Below are 23,431 nucleotides of genomic sequence, written 5' to 3'. Positions count from 1 at the left end.
ACTCACCCTCATGTCAAAATGCCGAAAGAACTTTCTTTCTTCCCCCAATGCATTTATCATTTCAGCGTCTCCCATTACAACAAAAACATTAGCAGAGTCAGAGTCAGACAGACTGCTTGTTTTCCTATAGTCAAGTTATATTCTACTGGATTCTACTGGATTTTAGGGGATAATAACTAGCTGGACTCACCCCCTCTTGAGAACCTCCACAGATGTCTGCCAGCTGTTTTTAAAAAAGCGACTTTCCAAAAAAAACTACATTTAGCCTACACTTTGAGATCTTTATGAACATTTTATTTATATTTAACGCACAGTCTTTCACAGCAAGCTGTATTCCATAATATATTAGGGGTAACGATACACGTATTATTCGTATTGAACCGTTCGGTACGCATTTTCAAACCGAACCGTTGGACCATTTTTCCTGCCGACCAAAATTTCGTTATTTCAAATGTAGGCGCATTGCGCGCGCTCATAAGAGACGCCGGCGCGACCACAACATTGCCCAACATCAAATGGCAAACGTAATGCAAGCGGAACGAAACTGCTCGTTATTGTGTGGTTGAAGGACCGTTTATCAGTTTGGACCAGTGCAGCGCGAGCCGATCGTGATCATGCGACACTGTTACTACACAGCGCTAATAAGAGATCCAGTAAAGAAAGCATTTGAATTCGCCACTTAAGTAATATCATCGCTGCGAGATCTAGTGAGAAACATTCACATTTCTCCGTTATTAACGGATCAAACAGCACGTGGAAACCAGGAAGAAACATTGTGCCATGAATGAACTATCCAGTGTCCACAGATCAGCAACATTCACATGGATTTACTGTAGTAACACTAACTGCAACCATGGAAGTTTGGCAGGAATAGTAGGCTATAATGCCTTCAAGTAACATTACGTCGGCTTTATTTTGACATTATGAATACATTGCTGCCCTCAAATGTTAATCTGAACTAAAATAAACCTTTGTTTATAACTAGCCTACTACAATATTACATTTAATTTTTTCCAAGGAGCTGTTTTGTTTTATATGCTCCTAAGAAGAGTCAATTATAGCTCCAGAATTGCTCAAAGTAAAAAAAATATCATACTTTATGATGTTAGTTTTAATTTAAAAAAGAATTTCTCTGGCATTTCTTTCTTTTTGCTGTAACAAAAACGTACCGAACCGAACCGTGACACAAGTGTATCGGTTCGAACCGAACCGTGAATTTTGTGAACCGTTACACCCCTAATATATATATATATATATATATAATTGTGTTGGCTACATGACAAATATACATCTTGAATATTAAAAAAAGGATCACAACATTTTCACTGAAAACTACCTGTCCTCATACTTCCAACAGATTCAAATATATATTAAACTTAGGAAAAGGATAAGTATAAATATGTATCATTAAAAGAAAGTTTACAACTATGTCCTTAAAGAATAAAGGGCAACACTTAACAATAAGGTTTAGTTAACTATACGTTACTTAACATCAACAACATATGTCTTATTAATCTTAGTTAATGTTAATCTCAGCATTTACGAATACATTTGTAAGATCAAATGTTGTATCTGTTAATATTAGTTAATGAACTGTCAACTAACATGAACATTTTTATTAGCTTAATAACATTAACAAAGGCTCTAATGTTGTAATATATATATATATATATATATATATATATATATATATATATATATATATATACATATATATATATTGCTCAGTATTAGTAAATATATTGATTAGTATTAACTAATGTTAATAAATGAGACTTTATTGTAAAGTGCTAGTGAATAAAGAATACTAAAAATGCACCTCTTTTCTAAGTTTTTACAGTGGTGTTTACTCTTTTTCACCATAGTCTTAATGAAAACATTACAATCATGAATAAGAGAACGCGTTTTGAAGGTTTTCTGTCCGTATTCCACCTGCCTATATGCGCTCAACACCACACAGGCTGTTTAAAGAAACTTGAAACCTTTCTTTGTAAGTCCTCACCAGAGATAAAAGCATGCAGCTGCAAGAGTTTATTTATATTATTTTTTCTGTATTGTCCAAGTAGCTACTCTTCTAAACTTCTTTAAGCTACAGAGTTAACTTCATTAGATAAATAGACATGCTCATTTGCAATGAGCTAGGATTAAAAAACCGCATGCAAATATCACAGTTCCACTAGGTTTAGTTTGACTCTCATGGAAAAGCGAGCAAAACTTCTAAGGAATAAAAACAGACGAAAAATTGTAACCCGTCTGTGATCGTTTAGGTTTCTAGCTCTCCTGTATATTATAAACTATAGTTTAAAACTACACCTAGTTTTCAGCGTGGACAGTAAGTTCATGTAAGGTCCTGCAAGCAGAAACACGAAGTTACAAAAGGCAGATCAAATCCTTACTAACCTGCGCCACGCAGTAAGATCCATAACAGAAGAAGAGACGGCAGCATTCCGGATGATGATTACTTTAAGCCAGTAAATCATGTAAACAGTTCTGGTTCAATGGTGATTGAAGGAGTGCAAAAAGTACCTTTTACCTTCTCAAAGAGAGGGAAATAAACGCGTAAGTTACCCCACAGACTTTTGAGCCAAATGGCTGTGTTGCAGCGAGCTGTTCTTTTTAGTCCGCGGTTGAAGCAACTAAATTTGAAGAGTCTGAATCCAACTTCTGTCCTAACCAGACGCGATGCGATAATGATTCCAGTAACAACTAATTTGCGAATTTAAAATAATTAGATTTCGACGCGAATACGAAATCAATCAAAACTCACAGCCAATCAGAACAGCGTGTAGGGGCTGTCTCTCGTTTAAAGTGCCACTGAGGCAGTGTTGCCAACTTCGCGCCTTTGTCGCTATTTTCAGCTAATTTTTAGACCCTTTGGCCACCAAATGTTTCTCCCTGCCGTCATACCCCTCTCTGTGAGTGGAAGTAGATTAAGTTTAGTATATGCCTGTGTAGAGACTAATTACACGCTTGCTTCGTGATATTAAAGTGTACTACAAATTCATTACGAGTGTCTTCGAAACATACAAGCAATATACCATGAGTGTATTTATATATTTCTTTATTTAAAAATAAATAATTTTTGGTATTTTATTTGGATAGGATGATAGGACAGGGACAGAGACACACCGAGAGAGAGAGAGAGAGAGAGAGAGAGAGAGAGAGAGAGAGAGAGAGAGAGAGAGAGAGAGAGAGAGAGAGAGAGAGAGAGAGAGAGAGAGAAGGCTATTGTGGTGTGATATATTTGAGTAAAAAGTATAGGCTCTTTGGCTTATTCCAAATTACATACTTTGTCTTCAATAACAAATGTAGCCTACATTATTAGACAAATAAAACTTAGCTATACTTTGTACAAAATACTATTGTATACTATAATGTATTTTGAAAGTATACTTTCAATGCATTGTTCCCAGCAAGCAATTTTGCATTTAAAAGACGTAGCCGTACAAACACAGCCCTGACGCCTAGGCTAAAACAAGGCCAAATTTCTGTGAAAAATAAATAATGTCTAACCATAGCCCAAGAATAGACAAAAAAAAAACCAAAAAATGTTTTTACCTTTTTTAAATCAAACACCTTGTAATCACTGTTGACTTTGCATGATGGAATATCATATCCCGCAAGTTATTTTGGCAAAAATGACATGTAACCAAAATCAAGGTTATTTTGGCTAGAAGTGGGTTACTCATAGCTGGACTATTTCGGATCTGTAATTAACCTAGACAGTGGAATGACGGCATTTGCTTGCTGGGTTACAATGATAATTTCCAGCACAGTTAAAATATAACTAAAATATATTTTTAATAAAGTGCAAATACTAAAAACTAAACTGAATTTTCACTGCAAGTATATTTTTCTAAAATATATATATTTTTGAAAATATACTAAAGTACAATTATTTTAAAGTGTGTTAAAAGTTGTATTGCGAAAATAGGTAAAGGCATGTTGCGATTATACTTTTAATATATTTAAAGAGTAAAATTTTTGTTAGTATATTTGCAGTGTACTATTGAAAAAGGGAATACATGTCAAACACAATATAATTTTTTTCCCACTAGGGTCCACTTACAAATATGCAGGTGAGCTCTGTGTTTTCCAGGAATCTCCCACTCAATTGGCAAATCAGGTAACAAGGTTAAAAACATCTATCCAGATTGAAAACGATCTGCATGTGCGATTCACTCTCAAAATTGTGATGGACGAGACAAAAATGCCCGCTGTGATTTGATTCTGGAAGCAACCGTGGTCCAACCACAGGATTTTGCTGCATAAGGAATGCAGCATTGCTGTGTCAACCGTGGTAAATAGCCTACAGGAACATCCTTCATGAAGATAGCTACACACTAAAAAAAAAAGGTTCTTCAGCGGTTCTTCAGGGGTTCTTTGCGGTGGTTAAGGTGCTATATAGCACCACTACCATTTAAAGAACCTGTTAAGCCCAGTTTGGTTCTTCAGCGGTTCTTTGGGGTGGTTAAGGTGCTACATAGCACCATTTGACAAAGGTAGGTGCTATATGGCACTTAAAGTGGTTCCCCTAAGATTACAAGCCAATGAACCACTTTTAGTGCTATTTAGCACCATTTTTGTTTAGAGTGTATGTGCAGCAAGCTTAACATTCAAGATTACCTTTATCAATTTGCATGGGTCTTGGGTTTGCATGGGTCATTTATCTATATTTGTGTAATTGATAAGTTATGTTTAATTCCCTGTAAAGTAGCAATACAAATGTTCTCTATTTTTTAATCACTTTAAGCCCAGTGTCAGTGGAATCCTGGTGTTTGTGGGAGTTTGAAGGAAGCTTGCCCAGCACTACGATGTGACCCTGATGACTGAGGTAATTCATCACATTCACATCACACATTCATCAACAGTTAGCAGTCAAAAGTTTACGTACGCTCATCAGGGTAGTACTAAATAAAAAGAGAACATATACATTTTTGTGATCCCTCTTATTGCTAAAATTATTAACATTTTGCAGATACTGAAAGGTGTATAAACTTTAACGCACAACTGTATATCTATCAATTTCATTCATTTGAGCCAAATATAATAATGGACTGGATCTGTTTTATAAACAAATGTTTTCCTTCTGTTTTTTTGTTTCTCAAGGTATTTTTTCTGACTTTTCTGCCTCTTTGGAACATTTCCATTCACATTTAATCTGGAGAGCTTCTGGGACATTGACATAAACAGTACTTTCCAACAACTTCAAAAAAATTGGTGACATGATTTTGGTTTTCTTGTTTTTGTGCCTTTTAGATTTCTTCAGGTTTTGTTTTTAGACAAACTTATATTCACTGTAATGCTGGAGTAAGCATTTTGTCCTGTTTAATGTTGACGCTATGTAAAGTGTGCTATGTTAATATTAGTTTATGTATTAGCCAACATGATCTAACAATGAGCATTTTTTTTTTACCGTATTTATTAATCTTTGTTAATATTAGTTAAAATATAGTTTAAGTTAGTTAATACAATTTATAGTCATTGTTCATGTGAGTTCACAGTGCATTAACTAATTTTAATACACAACTTTTGAATATAATAATGCATTATTAAATGTTGAAATTAACATTAACTAAGACTAATAAATGCTTAAAGTATTATTCATTGTTAGTTCATGTTAACTGAAGTAACTAATAATACCTTTTTGTAAAGCATTACCCGTTTGAATCTTAGTGTTGTACATGGAATGATACTTTTCTTCACATTTTGTTTGTATTCATTCCTGGGTTGTGTGTTTGAGGTACTGTGTGTTTGCTTCTAAAATGATGTGTGTACTGGTAATCCCTAGGTTATGGGGACCAAATTACCCCAAAAGTATAGTAAAACCAGTAAATTACATGCAAACAATCTTATAAATCCATACAGAATGATGTTTTCTGAAAATGTAAAAATGCTAAATGTTTTCTGTGATGGATAGGTTTAGGTACCTTTGTATGAGGGAGAAAATGATTGTGCATAATAAGCATCATTGTCCTCCAGACTCTTTCTAAATGAGTTAAAAGGGATAGTTCACTTTAAAATGAAAATTCTGTCATCATACTCGCCCTCAAAAGTTGTTTCAAACCTGTATGAATTTATGTATTCTTGTATTATGTGCATCAACAGGTTTTTATGTATTTATTTTAGAGATTTTGTCAGTAAATGTACGCAGAGGGTTTTGAATTGAATTTGTGTTGATTGTAACTAAGATTTTTTTTATTCAAATTTGAAATAAATTGCAACTTTATTATTATTTTTTATTAATTACAAATGTATTTAATTATATAAATAAATGTATTTAATTTAATTATAATAGTGTACATGTATATTACATTAAAGTATATTTTAGTCCACATTAATTGCTTGTCAGTATATTTGGAAGTACACTTTTATCATATTTCAAAGTTCAAATAAAAATGTGTTAAAGTCCCACTTAAGTTGTTACAAAAAAGCACTCTTAATTTCAACTAATTGCTTTTAATTTGAGCTTAATCTGTGATACATTTGAAATCAATTACATGCAATACGTTTGTTGAAAACATTACACTTAATTCACATTTAAGTGTATTAACTGACATTAAAGTATATTTTAGTTCACATGAATTGCTTGTCAGTTCATTAAACTACACTTTAATTATATTTTAAATACACTGAAAGTACTTATTAAATATGTATTAAAGTCCCATTTATGTTTTAAAAAAAAGCATTCAAAAGTTCAACTAATTGCATTTAATATGAACTTAATTTGATGCATTTGAAATTAAATACAAATAAAATGCACTTAAGCGGTGAAAAAATCACATTTAATTCACACTTAAGTGTATTGTTAACTGACATTAAAGGTGCATTAAGCAACTTTTCATGTTAAAAAATACCCGTTTTCTAACCCATACATGCTTAAACAATTGCCTGATGGGCTGAATGAGCCCTTCTCTGATCACTGAGATTGTCTCTATAATCCTGTAAAGTAAAATAAATAAGAGGGATTCGGGCCGGAATTTTAGACTGGGCGTGACGTCATGCGCGTTCACGGCACGCTCACCTGGCTGTCTGGCAGGTTTGTGTATTCGCCGCCATTCTCCGTAGAAGATGGATTCTAAGAGACCGGCTTGTAGTTCATTTCAAACACCAACGCAAACTCCACGTAAGATAAAAAAAAAGAAAACTTTTGTCCGCGAGCGTGCACACTTCTGGCTGCAGTTTCGCTTGCAGCCAGAGGGGGCATAGTTCTGCAAAAACTCAGAGACTTGCGCAATGCACCTTTAAAGGGATAGTTCACTTTGAAATTAAATTTTGGTATATTTTAGCTTACCTCAAGGGCATCCAAGATGTAAGTGTCTTTTTTTCCGCAGTAGTTTCAATTTTGATATTTTTAGGTCAAACCGTTCTTGTCTGTCAGTCATATAATGCAGGTCTATGGTCACTGTCTCAAAGAGCATGCACAGAGTAGTCCAAATTAAAACAATTCCCCGTCGCCAAACCGTCCAAACCGCTCGTTTCGTGTCTTAGGCCATCAATGTGTACTTACGATGGGGAATTGTTTAATTTGGACTTCTCTGTGCATGCTCTTTGAGACAGTGACCATAGACCTGCATTATATGACTGACAAGAACGGTTTGACCTAAAAATATCAAAATTGAAACTACTGCGGAAAAAAAGACACCTACATCTTGGATGCCCTTGAGGTAAGCTAAAACATACCAAAAATTTATTTCAAAGTAACTATCCCTTTAAAGTACATTTTAGTTCACATTAATTGCTTGTCAGTGCATTGAGCAGTGCACTTAAAATCAATTTTAATGACACTAGAAGCAATTATGACAGTAAATATAAAGTTGCATTAAAGTCCACTTAAGTGGTACCAAAAAATAAATCACTTAATGACAACTTATTGCATTTTATTTCAACTTAATATGATATATTTCAAATCAATTATACTTAATGTGCATTCAGACCGGTGAAAACATTGCATTGGAGTTACACTTAAGTGTATACATTTAAAGTATATTATTTGTATAATAAGTACACTTTATAAAAGTACACTAAAGTGCTTTTTTTTCACAAGGGAATGCCTGGCAGACCAGCACAAGACAAACAATTCTGGTTAAAAAGTCTATAACTTTTTGAAAATTTCCGATCGTTTCGCTAGATAAGACCCTATTCCTCAGCTGGGATCACGCAGAGCCCTTTGAAGCTGCATTGATTTGAACTTCAACATTCTGGAAAAATCCTGAAATGTTTCTCAAAAAACTTAATTTCTTTTCCACTGAAGAAAGAAAGACATGGACATCTTGGATGGCATTGGGGTGAGTAAGTTATCAGGAAATTTTCATTTTGAGGTGAACTCATCCTTTAAGGGAGGGTGGATCTTATGCTTTCAAAGCTAGTTTTTCCAAAACTGCCTACCCTACCTTTAATAGCCTACTGAATTCCTCCCAAGACATTTTTAACTATTCACCTGAGTTGATAGCAAATCCCCAACACCCTAGTAACGACCAATAATACCGTGGCAACTACACAGCAACATCTACTGTTGTAATTTTGATGGTCAATTGCAGTAATAATTAGTGGTCACACTAAAATGACCAGGAAAAAGCCAGTTCACCACAACACTGGGTAACCAATTTTCTAATGGCTTGTATCCCCTTAAACATTTAACCAACTCCTTGTCAACTAATTTAAGTCAAATACATTAGACTAACAGTTTTAGCTTTAATTTTTAAAATAAACAAACTTAGCTTAAACTTACTGAAATGTAAGTGACAACTGGGAGACATTCAATTAACTTTAGCAAGACAAACATTCTCTCTTTTCTGAAAATAAGTTGAAATTACACAACTTCAATAAAACGTATAAAATCATTTATTGGGATCCAAAAATGCATGTATAAAAAGAGTAAGAACTTAAAATACATTAAAAAAATGACTCGTTCACTAAACATTACACAAGATTGTATAAAAAAGTACAGTACATTTCCTCTTCTGTACAAAACGGCACCGAAAGCCTGCAACAAACAAAGAAACAGGTTGTACAAAGTCACACTGGAACAAAACCTTTAAAATGTCTTGCAGACTTGGCATTTCCACACTTAAAGACTAAGGACCTGTACTGACATGCATGCCAATTAGCTACATAGAAAATAGCCAGGTGAACTTTGGTGCTACACGTACCATAAAACGACATTCATAATACAATACACAAGTCCCACAGAAACACATCTACTTTTAGAGAACCAATTATTTTTGGTCCAATGAATCTGAACTTTCCCATGACAATTTCAGTCAAGAGAAAACGTAGGTAAAAAGTACCAAGATCAAAGCTGACAAATCTTAAAAAGACCTTATTTACGGAAAATGATGTTCAAAACCCATGAAGAATCCATTTGATTATGCCAATGAATGCAGTTATGTACAAGTTCAGTCACAAATCAGTCCCACTTTATATTAGGTTTCATTAACATGTTCTTATGGCAAAATAAATTAAAATATGGTTAGGTACAATGTACTTAGTACATGTTGTATTGATAAACTTTTGTTGCTAGTGAGGTGGGATATGGGTAAGGTTAGGGACAAGTTTGATGGTATGGTTCGGTTTAAGGTGTAAGGTAATGGTCAACGGTGTAAATATAGATGCAGTTACAGCAGGGTTATTGTTAACGAAAGGTACGTTTACACATGTACTAACAGACAAGTTTGTCCTCTGCAGATCTACAATGTTCTTGTCTATGTATATATAAAAAATAAAAAATCATGTCAACACCCCTTATAAACATTTGCTAATTGAAAATATATACTAGTCAAAAAACTGAAATTAAGTTACTTTAGCAAGAAAAAAATACAAGTTGAAGCACTAAAATAAACTGGAACTAATATTTTTATTTTTAACATTGCCATTTAGTTTTAAATTAAGCACTCAAATTAATATTTTATATTAGACCACAAAACCAGTCACATGGGTCAATTTTTTTTTTAAATTGAGATTTATTCATCTGAATAAATAAGCTTTCCTTTGATGTGTGGTTTGTTAGGATAGGACAATATGAAAATCTGGAATCTGAGGGCGCAAAAAAAAAAAAACTAAAAAGGTGATTCTCAATGTTTTAAGTTGTCCACTTATGTTCGCGATTGTGCTGCACTCAAATAAATTTTATATATTTACAGTAGGAAATTTACTAAATATCTTCATGGAACATGATCTTAATATCCTAATGATTTTTGGCATGAAAGAAAAATCTATAATTTTGACCCATACAATGTATTGTTGGCTATTGCTACAATTATACCAGTGCGAATTATGACTGGTTTTGTGATCCAGGGTCACAAAGTAAAAGCACAATTTTTATTTTTTTAAAGCCAATTCAAAATAATAAAACAACAAAACTAAAACTCTGAATCACAGAAATTAGTTACAGATGTAATTAGATGCAGGGGTGTTTAAAATAGGTGTAAAAACAGGTACACTTTATCAAATTATTAATATAGTACATCGTAGTTAAAAACCTAATATAAAGTGGAGCCACCAGATCCAATTAAAGTTGTTTTATAAATTCGTGCACAATTTTTATTGTATTTGCACATTTAAACAACTGTTTGCTGATAACTCATTAAATATTTACACACTTCACCTGTAGCAGCTGCCTAGTAGACCCAGTCTGGAGAGAAGCTCTCGCCATCAGTCACTGAGCAACACAAGAGAAGAGTTAGTACACAAGACCTCACAAAACGACAATTTCTCAAAGAGACAAGTCCAGCTCTACACAAATATCTAATGCTTGTAAAATTTGAGGACATTTTTGTTGTCTATTTTGTACAGCTACAAGAAAACTTTTAATAACAGTGTAATTTTGACAAAACTAGAATCTATTTGTTTTTAAAACAAGAGAGTTGCATATAAAATAACACTAAGCTTGTTTTGAGAAAGTTGAATGTTTTATGATGTGTTATGATCCAGGTTTAGGAATATTGACTTTTGAATTTGTAAACAACGCAATTTGAATTTGCAATGATTGTGTACAAATGAGTGAATGAACAGTTGTGCTAAGAGAGAAGTTTAGGGTTGATATTACCTTTTTGAAGCTTGCATTACACTTTACGCCATCTTTCCCAATTTTGTCGTTTAAGCCGGCGAGAGTCAGGTAAGACTGAACATTTGAAATCATCTTCACGGTCAAAACTTTGACCCTGGGCTACGAAAGCCTTTGTGTTGAGTGATCTGGTTGGACAATACATCTCATGCCGTTTCTTTTGCTTTTTTTTGTTGTTTTGCACGCAAAGTTACCATATGAGCACCAAACATCTAAATAGTTTTGTGCATGTATACTTTACCTTTTAAAAAGGGGAATCTATCTGTGCTTTTAGAGGTGACTCTGCAGGTCTTACCTCAAGATCCTTTTCAATAGAAGACAAACATGTAGAGTCTGTGACATCAGAGGGATTTAGTGACTGATGCGAGGTTGCAACAGGGTTATCGCTTTTAAAACAGGTATAAACACATTAAAATGCCAGGATTTCCTTATTGTGTATAAATCATTGGTTAATGTTGAATAGATTGACTATTGTTAAAGAGGTCACATCAATCCACTTGTTTTTGCACCAAAAACAGGCAGACACTTCATCGTAGTTTGTCCCAGTAGTCTTACCGAATAGGCGTTGTGGCTCGACTTAATTCATTTACTTTGAAAGTTTTGAGCTCTGAATTTTTTCCATAGTACAACGACCATCAAAAGCATAAACTGATTTAAAAGATATGACCCCTTTAAATTATTCAGAAATACAAAGACAACTCAGATTAGCTTGTTGGAGGACCAAGGTAACAGATTTTGGAAATATTGGTCTTTAATAATGTTATTCTGATGTCAATTGTTCCTGTACAAGACATAAGGTGCAGCTTTTTCACGATCTACTTGATACAAATAACTCCACGCTAATTGCAGGCTATTTATCAACGGTTTATACACAATATATTTTGAACATCAAAACAAAGTTTTCTATCTAAATATTGTGATGTTATAAAATGCATGCAGAATTTTGACAGTTTGCAACAGTTGACAGTTTTATATAGGATGACTATTACAACTTTAATAAGTCAAAAACAAACGTTTTGAAGGCTGTAAAAGAAAACTATGCTTTATTGACAAACTGATAGGGACACATTTTGGACATATTTAGTTCCCTAGTTAGGCAATGCACACAAGTTTGCTAATATTTCGGAAACTGAAAAACTAAAAACACCAAAAAACAAGTCTAATATTTGGATGTTGTACGTACAAAGGTTTGAGAGGGCTGTACTTTTACCTGTCTAGAAGTAAACTTGAACCTTTGCGATATTGGTTTTGCTCATTTAACAAAAGGAATCAGATGATGCGAATTTTGAATTTTCACGAGACTTTCAAACAATAAATAGCCTCAAACCAAATGGAATTTGAAAACTAAGTAACATGTTGGTTTGTACAGGAACTAATGGTTTTTTTGAGCATCCCTCAATTTTTTTTGTTATGCCTTACAAAAGCGCGTTTGTAATAAATCTAAGTGATATTAACAGGCAATTTTCTCTTTTTTTAGCAAGTCACTTTACACATGGACGTCAGCTAATTATCTAGCATTCAGGTATCAATTTTTCAGAGAAGAAACAGTTAACCATTAAAAGAAAAGAAATAAAATAACAAAAACAAGTAAAACAAAAATGCAAAGAGAATATAAGCACAGCATATAATCGCAAATCTAAAACGTGTCATGTTGAACTTATAAATGGTCATCGTCCTACGTAAAGAGTAGATTCATATTAAAAAGGGAGTGTTAACCAAAACAGGGTACAAAAACAACTAGAATTACTTTAGGTGGTTACAAGAAGTTACGAGGGGAGGCGGATGCCCAAACAACTGCAGTGACGGAAAGCTCTCAGTATCTGCCATACGGGTGTTCCCGAAATGACTTGCCCTGCCGGGCAGCCGGTGCTTTTCCACCAGCACCACCCCAAGCGGCGCCCTCCCAGTCATCTTCTGCTAAACACACAAAAGCACATTAAACATGGATATTCACTCAAGGATAAGTGCATCATATGTACTTTTCCTTGCATTAGGCACTTTGCTGTTGTAGTTTAAGCATGCTAAACATCTAACATAAGAGCTGTTGTACAACTACATTCTATGCACTGCACAATCGAGAACATGTCTTACTGTAAGACTCGTAAGTCTCCTGTGCCTCACCGTGACCGTAGTCATAATACTCTGTGTCTCTGTGGAAGGAAAAAAGAAACAGTTATTAATCAAAAGCTGTTATTAAACAGAGTCTTAATCTTAAATCATGACAGGACTTGGACTTCGCCCAAGCAGAAAGTTACAGGATTACATTGAGTCAATTTGACTTTCTCTGAAACATTTTAACTTGAAACTAAATGAAACTTTTTGGAAATTAATCAAAGGAAGAATTCTCAGATATAAAGAGATGAAAAGGTACTCACGGCTGTGGTGCAGGTTGACTGTAGTAGCTCTCATATCCTTCATAGGCAGCCTCTGGATATTGCTCTTCATAGGCCTGAGAAAGCATAGGAGACAATGGAGATGTCAAACATTTATAAAGACTTGCCAAGGCTTTAAGTTACAAATTACTGGCTCAATCCAACAGAATGGTTAGTTGTGACTGGATAAGTATGTGTCAAATGAAGGATATGCATTCAAACTAGTATTAAAATAACTGTTCTATTTGAACATACAATTTAAAATGTAATTTGTTCCCATGTTGGTAAAGCTGAATTTAGCATCATTACTCCAGTCTTCAGTGTCACTGATCCTTCAGAAATCATTCTAAAAATGCTTTTGATGCTTAAGACTTAATGTTGAAAATATGGTTTGCACAAATATTGAACAGAATAATGTTCAAAAGTACAGCATTTGTTTAAAAATAGAAAAATTAACTTTCAGCAAGGATGCATTATATTACAAGACACATCTATCTATATCTATTCCAATAACTACATACTGGCACCAAACTTTTCAACGGCAGCGAATATAAAACAGGAGCAATTGCTGGTGTTGTGGATATACACTTACATATTCCCCGTAAGCTTCAGGTTTGGCCGAGTGCTGTTGGTGGGAGAGAGCAGATGCTGGTGTCATCCTCTGAGTCTGTGTTGGTGGTCTTGATCGAGAGGCACCTCCTCCTCTGGTTGGTGTGGAAGGTGGAGGACCACCCCGTCCAACAGGGGCTCCTCGTGATGCAGCTCCGCGCCCTGGACCTCCTCTTGGAGCTCCTCCACGTGGTGCTCCACGAGGGGGCATACCGCGACCCCTGCGAGAAAATGTATTACATATACACTCCAAACACTTACGATTGTTCAGAGCAATAACAACAATGACTCCATATCAAATATAGCCTCTGTTTGCTACATATCTATCAGTGGTTCTCACCTAGGGGGTGGTGGGCCACCACGACCTCTGCCAGGAGGGCCGAGACCTCTGCCGTGGCCAGACATATCCTGGGAGCCATTCAAAAACCCTGGATCCATGAAAGCATCCGGATGCATCTCATCAAGACCATCCACCTGACAAGAGAAAAGGATAGACGTATTTAACAATAAAATAGAGAAAAAACTGATTTAAACAGCAATGCAACTACCAAATCAGCTAAATCAGTGATTACCGTAAGTGCAGTATACTGTATACTAATATATATATACATACTGTTGCTAAACTGCAGGGTGTGCTTAAGAGTTAAAAACAGCATTAAGCCACAAAAAAAGACCATTCTCCGAGTGGCTTTCTGTGCGTGCACTCCCGGGTGGAGTGGAACATGGAGAAGCAAAGTATACGTTGGGTTCAAAAACAACAAAATGTCGGCTTGGTGAGCATTTACTTAATCGGTTATGTCAGAAGTGAACAAACAGTTGGGAAATAAGTTGCACGTGTAACAGTATATTGAATCCGTGCAGTAGTTCTTAAAGTGAACGCAGTCCAATAAACCTGCTGTCGCCTGTTTCAATGTTCATAAATAAGACCAAATCACTCACTGCTCTTTAGTAGACTTAGGATTAATCTACATTTCATTTACAGTGAAGACTATGCAGTGTTTTTACTTTGATACTTCTCCTCCCCCACAGGAATGCTATATTCAAGCTCCAAGCTCCTAATCATCTTTAAGAGAGGGAATGGAATGTTGCACGTAGCTTGCCAATAAACTCACTTTATTTTTTCTTTAAATGCCTTAAATGGCTAAATAACACCAGTAGGTCTATTTGAAGACCTCCATTAATCATGTAGTATATATTTTAGTGATCGTATCGGCCAATACAGCTTCCAGTGACCGGCTCACCGGTATATTATGATAAATAAAAGGGGGAAGTAAGATGTAAAAGTATAATTTGGTTTGCATTCACACTTACAGGCATAAGGAACTTCTTGACCTCATCCATGGCATGTGCCATACGCAGGTAACAATCGGGAATGGGAGCAAAAACCTCGATGTGCACGTGCAGCTCCATGGCCAAGTGTGCATACTTCGGATCACCACCCTTCCTCAGCTCCTCTTCCTGAAGGTTTCACAATTTAAGCTTTATTAACAGGTCATTTAACAGTAAACTCATTAGCAGTGCAAAGACCGGTTCATTACCTTGTTCTTATCCCTCATGGATCCTTTGCCAAGCACTGAGATCTTTGCCCCGGTGTCTTCCTGCAGACGTTTGATGGTGCTGCCCTGCGGCCCCAGAATCTTCCCCACGAAATTAAACTGACAGGAGAAATGAGAAAATATTAGTCAAACGTTCACCAGCATGTCCTGGCATTATAGAGAACTGACAGCGCATGACTTACCCGAGGATACTGCTTGACGGGAATGAGCACTCGCTCTTTCACCCTCACGTTCTTGGCAGTGAACAGATCCAGGTATGTCTCGGACTCTTTTTTAGGCTCACCCTTCTGAACCCTCTCAATCTCTGCAAAAGAAAAGACAATCAGCTCACAGCAAAATGAAGAAATGTGACCCTTGACCACAAAACCAGTCACACGGGTAAATTCTCATAAAATGAGATTTATACATCTGAAAGCTGAATAAATACACTTTCCAGTGATGTATGGTTTGTTATGACGGACAATATTTGGCAGAGATACAACTATTTGAAAAGCTGGAATCTGAGAGTGCAAAAAAATTGAAACAGAAAAATCCTCGCCTTCAGAGTTGCCCATTTATGCTCACAATTGTGTTGCATTCACTCACAAATATAAATGTTTTATATATATTGATGGTAAAACATATTCAAGGAACATGATCTTTACTTAACATCCTAATATTTTTGGCATAAAAGAAAATAATTGACCCATAATGTATTGTTGGCTATTGCCACAAATACACCCATGCGACTTGTTTTGTGATCGTCACAAATGGTCCAATTTTGAATTGCCACATCAATCCTATATGTTGCAAATATTCTAAAAAACTACTTCAAATAGAAACAAATTGAGAACTTTTACTTTGTTGTATGCACTTTGATTTAAATGTGTAATTACTAACGGGATGCAGTTATTGTAATAGAAAGTAAAAAAAAACCCATAAATTTTCATTTTGTTCCCACAGAGCTCAGGATTAGAGCATGGTTTTTCAAAAGTACTAGAAGAACTTTGCTTGTTAAAAAACTAAGCAGAAACTCCTCAACTCTAGCCCTCAAGATTCACTTTCCTGCAGAGTTTTGCTCCAACATAATCAATCAAACACCTGAACAAGCTAATCAAGGTCTTCAGGATTACTAGTAAATTACAGGCAGATGATCATCAGAGCTGAAGCTGAACTCTGAAGCTGAAAGAGGATCTTGAGTTGAGAACCCCAGTTTTATGCCATCAGTCACTGCTGAAGCTGCACAGTGTTGTCACGTGGTACCAGTTTCTGTCAGGACGGACCAAATCACGATGGTTTGTGATAATGGAAAATCTAATTTAATGATAAAGACTGATGTTGATTTGTATGCCCTTTGATCCTTGTGGTTAATGGGTTTAAATAAACATCAACTGCAGGCCCTCAAATCTGGATTCTGCTTTCTTGAATGAAACTATAACCTGTTTCCTGTGTGAAAGAAACAAACCTAAAATTGAATGTGGTATCCAACATGTTGCAAACAAATGACATGAACATTTATGCAAATTATAGTTTGATTTGCAAGAAAGAATTATACAAAAAAAAGGTTACATGCAAGTTGAATAAAAAAGGGTCACCTTACATTCTCTCAAAGCTTATACTACCATATATTACAACATAAGAGTCTTGCATGCAATAGAATCTTTAGACATCCATGAATCTTAAATATTAAAATCGTGAAATTTTTTTTTTGAATTCACACTTAATACTCTTAAATTGAGCAAGTTTATAATTTACTGGTTAGCAATTATCTATAATTTAATATACTTCAGAAACTTTTAGATAAATTGTTTAAGCCAGAAATTCCCATTCTATCACTAAACTTATCCCAAAAACTTGCACAAACCGGTAGAGAAATCTGAGAATTAGAGATTGAGATGTATGCAATTTAAGACATTTGTCCAACAAATAGATTAGTCGTCAAAAAGAGGAAAGTCCCAGCCATCTTTCCTACCGGTGCATAAATCACCGCGAGGGCGGGAAAACCTGTCGATCACATGATCACAGCCACTGCAAACGAGAACGATTAAATTAATTCCCCAATAACAAAATTCCCACCCTGGATTTCTGTTCGAGAAGCAGTTTCACTCAGATATACACAGCAATAGAGATGAAAATACCACTTTTAATAGACTAATATATAAAAGATAAAATACACAATCACACATCTCTTTGTCTGCAGTCTTGGGGTTCCTTACAGAGGAATTATGGGATTGCCCTTCTTCACAAAGGAAAAGCACGTGGTGCTGCCTTAATTTGATGCATTGAAAACTACCTTTTCAACTTCAATGAACTCCACAATTGGCCTAAATGCATTTAACTTATGTTGCATACACAATTTTTATATTTTTCCTGTTTAACCTTTGAATCAGAAACGGTTCTCTTTGATGAAACCCCTGGTGGCCGAATCATGAATAATGGATTTCAACGTGGTCCAAATGAGACCAAATTCTCAATGTGAAACAGGATTTAACAAAAAGAGCCATTGTCTGCCAGATAAAAACGCAATGAATTACATACTAAGTGCAATAAACTGGCGATTTTAATTTCAATAATGATGTATGAGAAAAACCTCCCAGGAGCTGAACGTGCAGGTCGGCAGAAATAGTTACTTCCCACATACCCAACATTAAACTCAACATAACGCATAAAAAAAACCCAAATCCTCACCATACATTACAGCATTGGTTGAAAAAAACGACGCGGCCTACCGGAGCAAATCCCGCCTCGGGCCTACAAACACGCATTTCACCGACGCACGTGAAACTCTCTCCGGTGAGTATAGATGAACTAACCACCCTTCAAACATCTCGAGCTCACTATTAAACATTTTAGAGAAGTTCTGTGTGAATGGTTTAATGGTGAATAGAGACTCACTGACCTGCACTCAGGAGTTTCATCGCGTGCGTGAACGAGGAGTCCAGACTGTCTTTCTCCGCCAGTAACTCCGGCAGATATTTACTGTCCCCGCTGCTGCTCTTCCTCTTGTTATTAGCATCCATGTTGATCACGGTTTTCGCGAAGAAATCAGGCGAAGTCAGAGCTGGTGGAGCAAGCGCGTGCTGAAGCTTATCTACTCTCTGAACAAAGGAAGCTGCGGCTAATGGCGCGGGTGGAAGTGACATCAGGAGGCGAAATCTGCTTCCGTTTAAGAGCCAGGGGGAGGGGCAACTACTGACGGCAAACGACTGTGATTGGACGGCCCCGATCAGCGCTGAGAAAAGCATCAGGTGTCACGAGGATAAATTAGTTTAGGCCCATCGTGAGCCTAACTTTATTTGTAATTCAAACGTGATTATGCATTATAAGATGTGTAAAACTTCATATCATGCCTAGCTTTCGACTTTGTTTTTACAATGTTTAATTTGGCTTTTTCACTTGTTACATGTCTCCCCATAAGGAGTATTATTTGATTAATGTGTTACTTCTGTTAACAAAATTTAGTATACATAAGTAGGCCTACGGTGGTCATCATAAACCACTATTTCTCATTTTGGAATGAGTTCCAATACCTAAAGACAATTTATAATCTGAAAAACAAGAAAGCTGTTAAATGTATTAATGTATGTTCAATATTTTCATCTGAGTTGTTTATTTATTTGTATTTTTCTCTTTATAAACCTGACTATTGTTAAATGCTGGAAGCTCTAAAAGAAAAGGTGTAAAACAACAACAACTGGCTGTGTGTTTCTGAGTTTAAACTGTGATCAAGCACTTTAAAGGTTATATTTGTATAAAGTTGTAATTACTTTAGGCTATAGCATACCTAGAGTTTGTGAAAAGGAAAACATAAAATACAATTATAAAACGTAAAAAAAAAAAAAAGTTTTATTGTATAATCTCATATTTGTTTTAATTTAGCAATTTTTGTGAAGTTGTAATTTTGTTGCTCTACTGTTTTGCTATTTGCAGTGGTTACTATTTAACTTTTCATATGCTTTTTGAGGAATTGTATTAAAACCAGTTACCTGTAAACATCATAATAATTACTAATTATAATGTTGTAGGTCATATAGAATGAACAGAACAAATAAAAACAAACACATTCAAAAAAAATTGTCTCTCTGAGTGTGTGTGTGTGTGTGTGTGTGTGTGTTTTTTTTGTTTTGTTTTTTCTATAAAATTGAGATTTCAATGATATTAGGTCACATGGAATGGACACAACAAATAAAAACAAACTCATTCAAAAATCTTTTCTCTCTCTCTCTCTGTCTGGTTTTCTTTCATAAAATTGAGATTTCAATGATATTTTGACCACTAAATTAAGAAATGTCCCCATTCTCCATTTCAGAAATCTGCTCACCATAACCTAATCTGGATGTTGATCTTAACATAAAATAAAATGAGACAATCTAATTTAAAGATGTCCAGAAAATAAAAATGACTTGGGCTACAATTCAGAATAATAATTGAGTATTTAAGTAAGGTGAGCAAGTGACCCATAATAACCACATTAAGTCCTAAATATTTTATAATCAGTTTAATTCTATAAAGACAATTCAGAAATGGCCGAGTGAAACTGGGTGACTTGGTGATGTTTATAGATTGACATTACAAGCGCAAAGATGAGTCGATGTAGAATGGAGGTTGATGTTGATGGGGCAGATTGTTTTTAACATGTAAATGTGAAGACTGGAGACAAAAGAATATTGATTAGGTCATATTGTTGTGTTTCACACAGGGTAAGAATGTGAATGCGAGCAGGGCGAAGACAAAGAAACATAAATGGTGTCGTTCGCAGCATGTCTGGCATATAGGACAATGAATGAATGGGTGCTTGGGAATGGGAGCAGAGCAGCAGGAGTCTGCTTTATCTCCTGAATATAGTCTTAGGAAATGAGAGAGATTCATACTAGAACATGGTTGAATTTAATCTCATTGTGCTTCCAAGCCTATATGTTTTACTGACTTTGTTTCCAAAGGTTACATTAATAAAACATTGCAATTACTGTACACAGTATATTCACAGTTTATTGAAATGAAAATATTATTTACAATTAGAAAATGTACAAAAAACCCCAAGGCCTTTTTTCAAGGCATTTTACATTTGCATCTCAAGTAAATGTGTCTTGATTTAAAGATGTTTAGATATCTGTATTGAAAAACAAGACAAAAATACCGGAGAAGGATATTCATTTGTTATTTTATTTTTTTGCAATGCATTTAATGCCATGACTTTATGAATTTAAGACTTTCTGTCTGTTTTAATTGTTTTAAAACCAGCTAGAGTCAGTTTGACCGGAAAACCTCATCACTATTACACACACACAAAAAGTTAAGCCTTTAAGATTTACAAATTTCAATTGTATAGTAAAATTCCATCAAGTTGATTTGAATAATCCTTACATATTATTCATACTATGAATTAAGAATTTTAAATGAGTAAAAAAAAAAAAAAAAAATAGAGCTTAATAAAACATTTTGTATACTAGAACATGAATGGACCATTTAGTTTATGTGATTTGTATTAATACATTTTTATTTTTTATTTTTATGAATATGAATCACATTATCTAAATCAATTTGTAAATCTTAAAAAAGGCACAAAAAAATTCAGTGTACTAATTATAATATTACACCACAATAATTAAAAGACAACATTATATTGTATATTGTCCTCATTTTAAATTCATGTGATATTTCAATGATATTCTGACCACTACAGTAGAAAAATGTCCCTGGTGCCTATTTTATAAAATCTATTTATTTTAGCCTAACATTAACCTTAACCCTGCAAACCAAGCCCACAGTATCATGTTTGATATGTGAATTTTTGTTATACACAACATGCCTTCTGCCCTCTGATCGATAGGATTTTGTTTTTATCATGAATGATGGCAGCTTTCTAATAAATAGCTATGATTACCCATTTTATACATATAAATCAAAAATTATTTAATAAAAGCATGTCATATTAGAAGTATTGATCTTGATGGTCCTTAGAACTGGATTAAAAAAAATGTACATTACATGTTCAACAGTTCTGAAAAGAGTATGTAAACGTGCGAATTGGCCTGATACTTGGAGTTTCAGTGGAGTTTGTGTCTAAGAGACAAATCTATTCACGCAATTTGAAAGATGTCATCAATGAATGCATTTTGTGTCAAAGCAATGATAAATAGTTTAGCCCACATATACTGATGTTGTGCTCACAGTGTGAAGAGTTTTGAAAAAGCAGCCAAGTATTGTGAAATGTGTCATAGCAATTGTGAAAAACTGTACTATGAGCGCACCATCTTTGTAAATCTAAAGTCTGACGCACTACAGACCACACCAGTTACATCACTAAACACCAGGGAATCATGGCACTTTTTTTTTTATTAATTTAGAGTCAACACCTTAAATGTACATATTTATTACACCACATTGAATGATTTCATTTCCTTTGTTCTCTTGAAAAGCTCTGGAAAACCTTTCCAAGTCCAACTCAAGCTCATTTAAGAATCTTTACATAAAGCAAGAATCTGCAAGAAGCGCAGCAAAACTTCAAGTACCTGTGAGAGCGATACTATACATGGATTTAATCGTAGTCTTGATAATTAAATAATCAGTGTTTGATTTTGTTCATTCATTAAGCAAAGATAAGCACTGAAATGCAACAGACTGTAGTTCCCACCCTGACCAACGCAAGCGTTCGCTCAGCGCTTTAAATGATTGACAGTTAACAGCACAGTGATGTACGGGAGTGACGCTTTGGCTCAGAGTACACTTCTTATAAATAATGATAATTCTGAGAACATACGTCACAAATCACACACACACACACACACAACACTAAACCAATGTTTAGTTTCATGAAATAGACTTGACCAAGCTTGAAGCTTGAAGGTGAAGTGAGTAAATTCTGCACGACTAAACAGTATTGCAAAAAAATCACTAGATTTGAACACTTTCAGAAGTTTGACTGTGCAAAACTTGATGCTAAGGCATTGTTGGCCGGTGCCAAGGTGTTTCTATGGGTTTGATAAAGAGCTCTTAAGTGTCTTTTTTCCATGTTGCTAAGATGTATAGATGTTTACTGGTCTAAATGTGAAGAGCCCATGCGCATCTCTATTATTGCATGGTCCCTCTATAATTCGAGCCCATTCTTCAAAAGCAAATCTAGCTGATTTTTTGATGCTGTTTTATAATCTAGAAGGTGAAAATTGCAATTTGTACACTCTAAATTGATCTAAAATCTAATTGATTACTAAGAAAAGTAAAACATACTTTCCTCAAGTTTTCTCTCACATTCTAACACAAACTTTGGTGCGCATCACATGCTGTTTAACCTTAGTCAGGGTAGCGCCATATTTAATTTTTTGACGGGAATGAAAACGATGCTGTGATGGATAGAATTACAGTGCGCTCGATGGATTGTACTGTTGTTTAACATACCGATTGTTCAGCTGATGAAAAGTCAGACTAAGAAAAGATATATTCTTTTAGTCCGATCTGCTCATCACTGTTAGAATGATTGAGATGGCCAATCAAATCAAAGGAGGCAGGGTTTACGGTGACGAGTGAGAAATCAAACACAACGCTTTTAGCTTTAATGGTGTATGGTAAGATGTGAGTAGCTAATCATATAATATTTGACAATAGTTTCACGACAGAAATGTTAAACGACCCACGGTAACTTTATCTTTATCAAGTCTTGCCGTTTCGAAATAAAACATGGTATATCATGTACATTATTCATGCATAACTAAAAAGTGACGAGACCAGAAACATTTAGCGTTTTCAACATTAGCGATACGAATAAGATTGCATGTGTGCATATTTTAAAATAAAACAATTTGCTAATAGGCTTTATTGATTAGTTCACGCCTACAAATATTTCTTTATTCCTT

General features: G+C 34.9%; 2 protein-coding genes and 1 long non-coding RNA gene across 9 annotated transcripts in view; 1 reads left to right on the top strand and 2 right to left on the bottom strand.

The window, feature by feature from the left end:
- Positions 1-2,838, bottom strand: part of LOC309486229 (V-set domain-containing T-cell activation inhibitor 1) — a 50,852-nt gene extending 48,014 nt beyond the window's left edge. Inside the window, exon 1 of one of the 2 annotated variants that reach the window (XM_082153491.1) lies at positions 2,401-2,838. In XM_082153491.1, coding sequence (XP_082009617.1) covers positions 2,401-2,446 — 46 coding nt within the window. In that variant the 5' untranslated portion in view covers positions 2,447-2,838. The remainder of the gene's footprint in view (positions 1-2,400) is intronic. The other variant, XM_082153492.1, reaches the window with a different exon arrangement.
- LOC309486259 overlaps positions 1-23,330 on the top strand; it is a 323,243-nt gene extending 299,913 nt beyond the window's left edge. Inside the window, exon 2 of the long non-coding RNA XR_014201413.1 lies at positions 23,087-23,330. This is a non-coding gene — a long non-coding RNA (uncharacterized lncRNA). The remainder of the gene's footprint in view (positions 1-23,086) is intronic.
- On the bottom strand, positions 8,822-18,723 carry khdrbs1a (KH domain containing, RNA binding, signal transduction associated 1a). Of its 6 annotated transcripts, none has more exons than XR_014201400.1 (11): positions 18,481-18,723; positions 15,785-15,906; positions 15,585-15,701; positions 15,358-15,504; positions 14,387-14,520; positions 14,030-14,267; positions 13,441-13,514; positions 13,157-13,215; positions 12,813-12,982; positions 10,602-10,660; positions 8,822-8,986 (listed from the first exon to the last, which is right to left on the bottom strand). XR_014201400.1 is itself a non-coding variant. In XM_082153414.1 (9 exons), exons 1-9 carry the CDS (start codon positions 18,599-18,601, stop codon positions 12,879-12,881), a joined length of 1,116 nt encoding a protein of 371 aa, XP_082009540.1. In that variant the 5' UTR covers positions 18,602-18,723; the 3' UTR covers positions 12,080-12,878. The 6 variants fall into 6 exon arrangements, 4 of the variants coding, with proteins under 4 accessions (XP_082009540.1, XP_082009541.1, XP_082009542.1 ...); XR_014201401.1 differs by having other exon boundaries at positions 10,607-10,660; XM_082153414.1 differs by lacking the exons at positions 8,822-8,986; positions 10,602-10,660 and having other exon boundaries at positions 12,080-12,982.
- Positions 23,331-23,431: the final 101 nt, after the last annotated feature.

Source organism: Leuciscus leuciscus (genome assembly GCF_965113295.1).
Source record: "Leuciscus leuciscus genome assembly, chromosome: 22".
In the NCBI taxonomy this organism is placed as follows: domain Eukaryota; kingdom Metazoa; phylum Chordata; class Actinopteri; order Cypriniformes; family Leuciscidae; genus Leuciscus; species Leuciscus leuciscus.
This window is presented reverse-complemented; position numbering and strand designations above follow the sequence as displayed.

Bases quoted from the DNA above. Each gene is read 5' to 3' on its own strand.
- khdrbs1a (XM_082153414.1), bottom strand. From the start codon at position 18,601: ATGGATGCTAATAACAAGAGGAAGAGCAGCAGCGGGGACAGTAAATAT. The intron at 15,702-15,784 runs GTAAGTCATGCG...TTCTCCTGTCAG, and splicing joins CCGTCAAGCAGTATCCTCGG to TTTAATTTCGTGGGGAAGAT. The intron at 12,983-13,156 runs GTAAGACATGTT...TTGTGTGTTTAG, and splicing joins GGAGACTTACGAGTCTTACA to CAGAAGATGACTGGGAGGGC.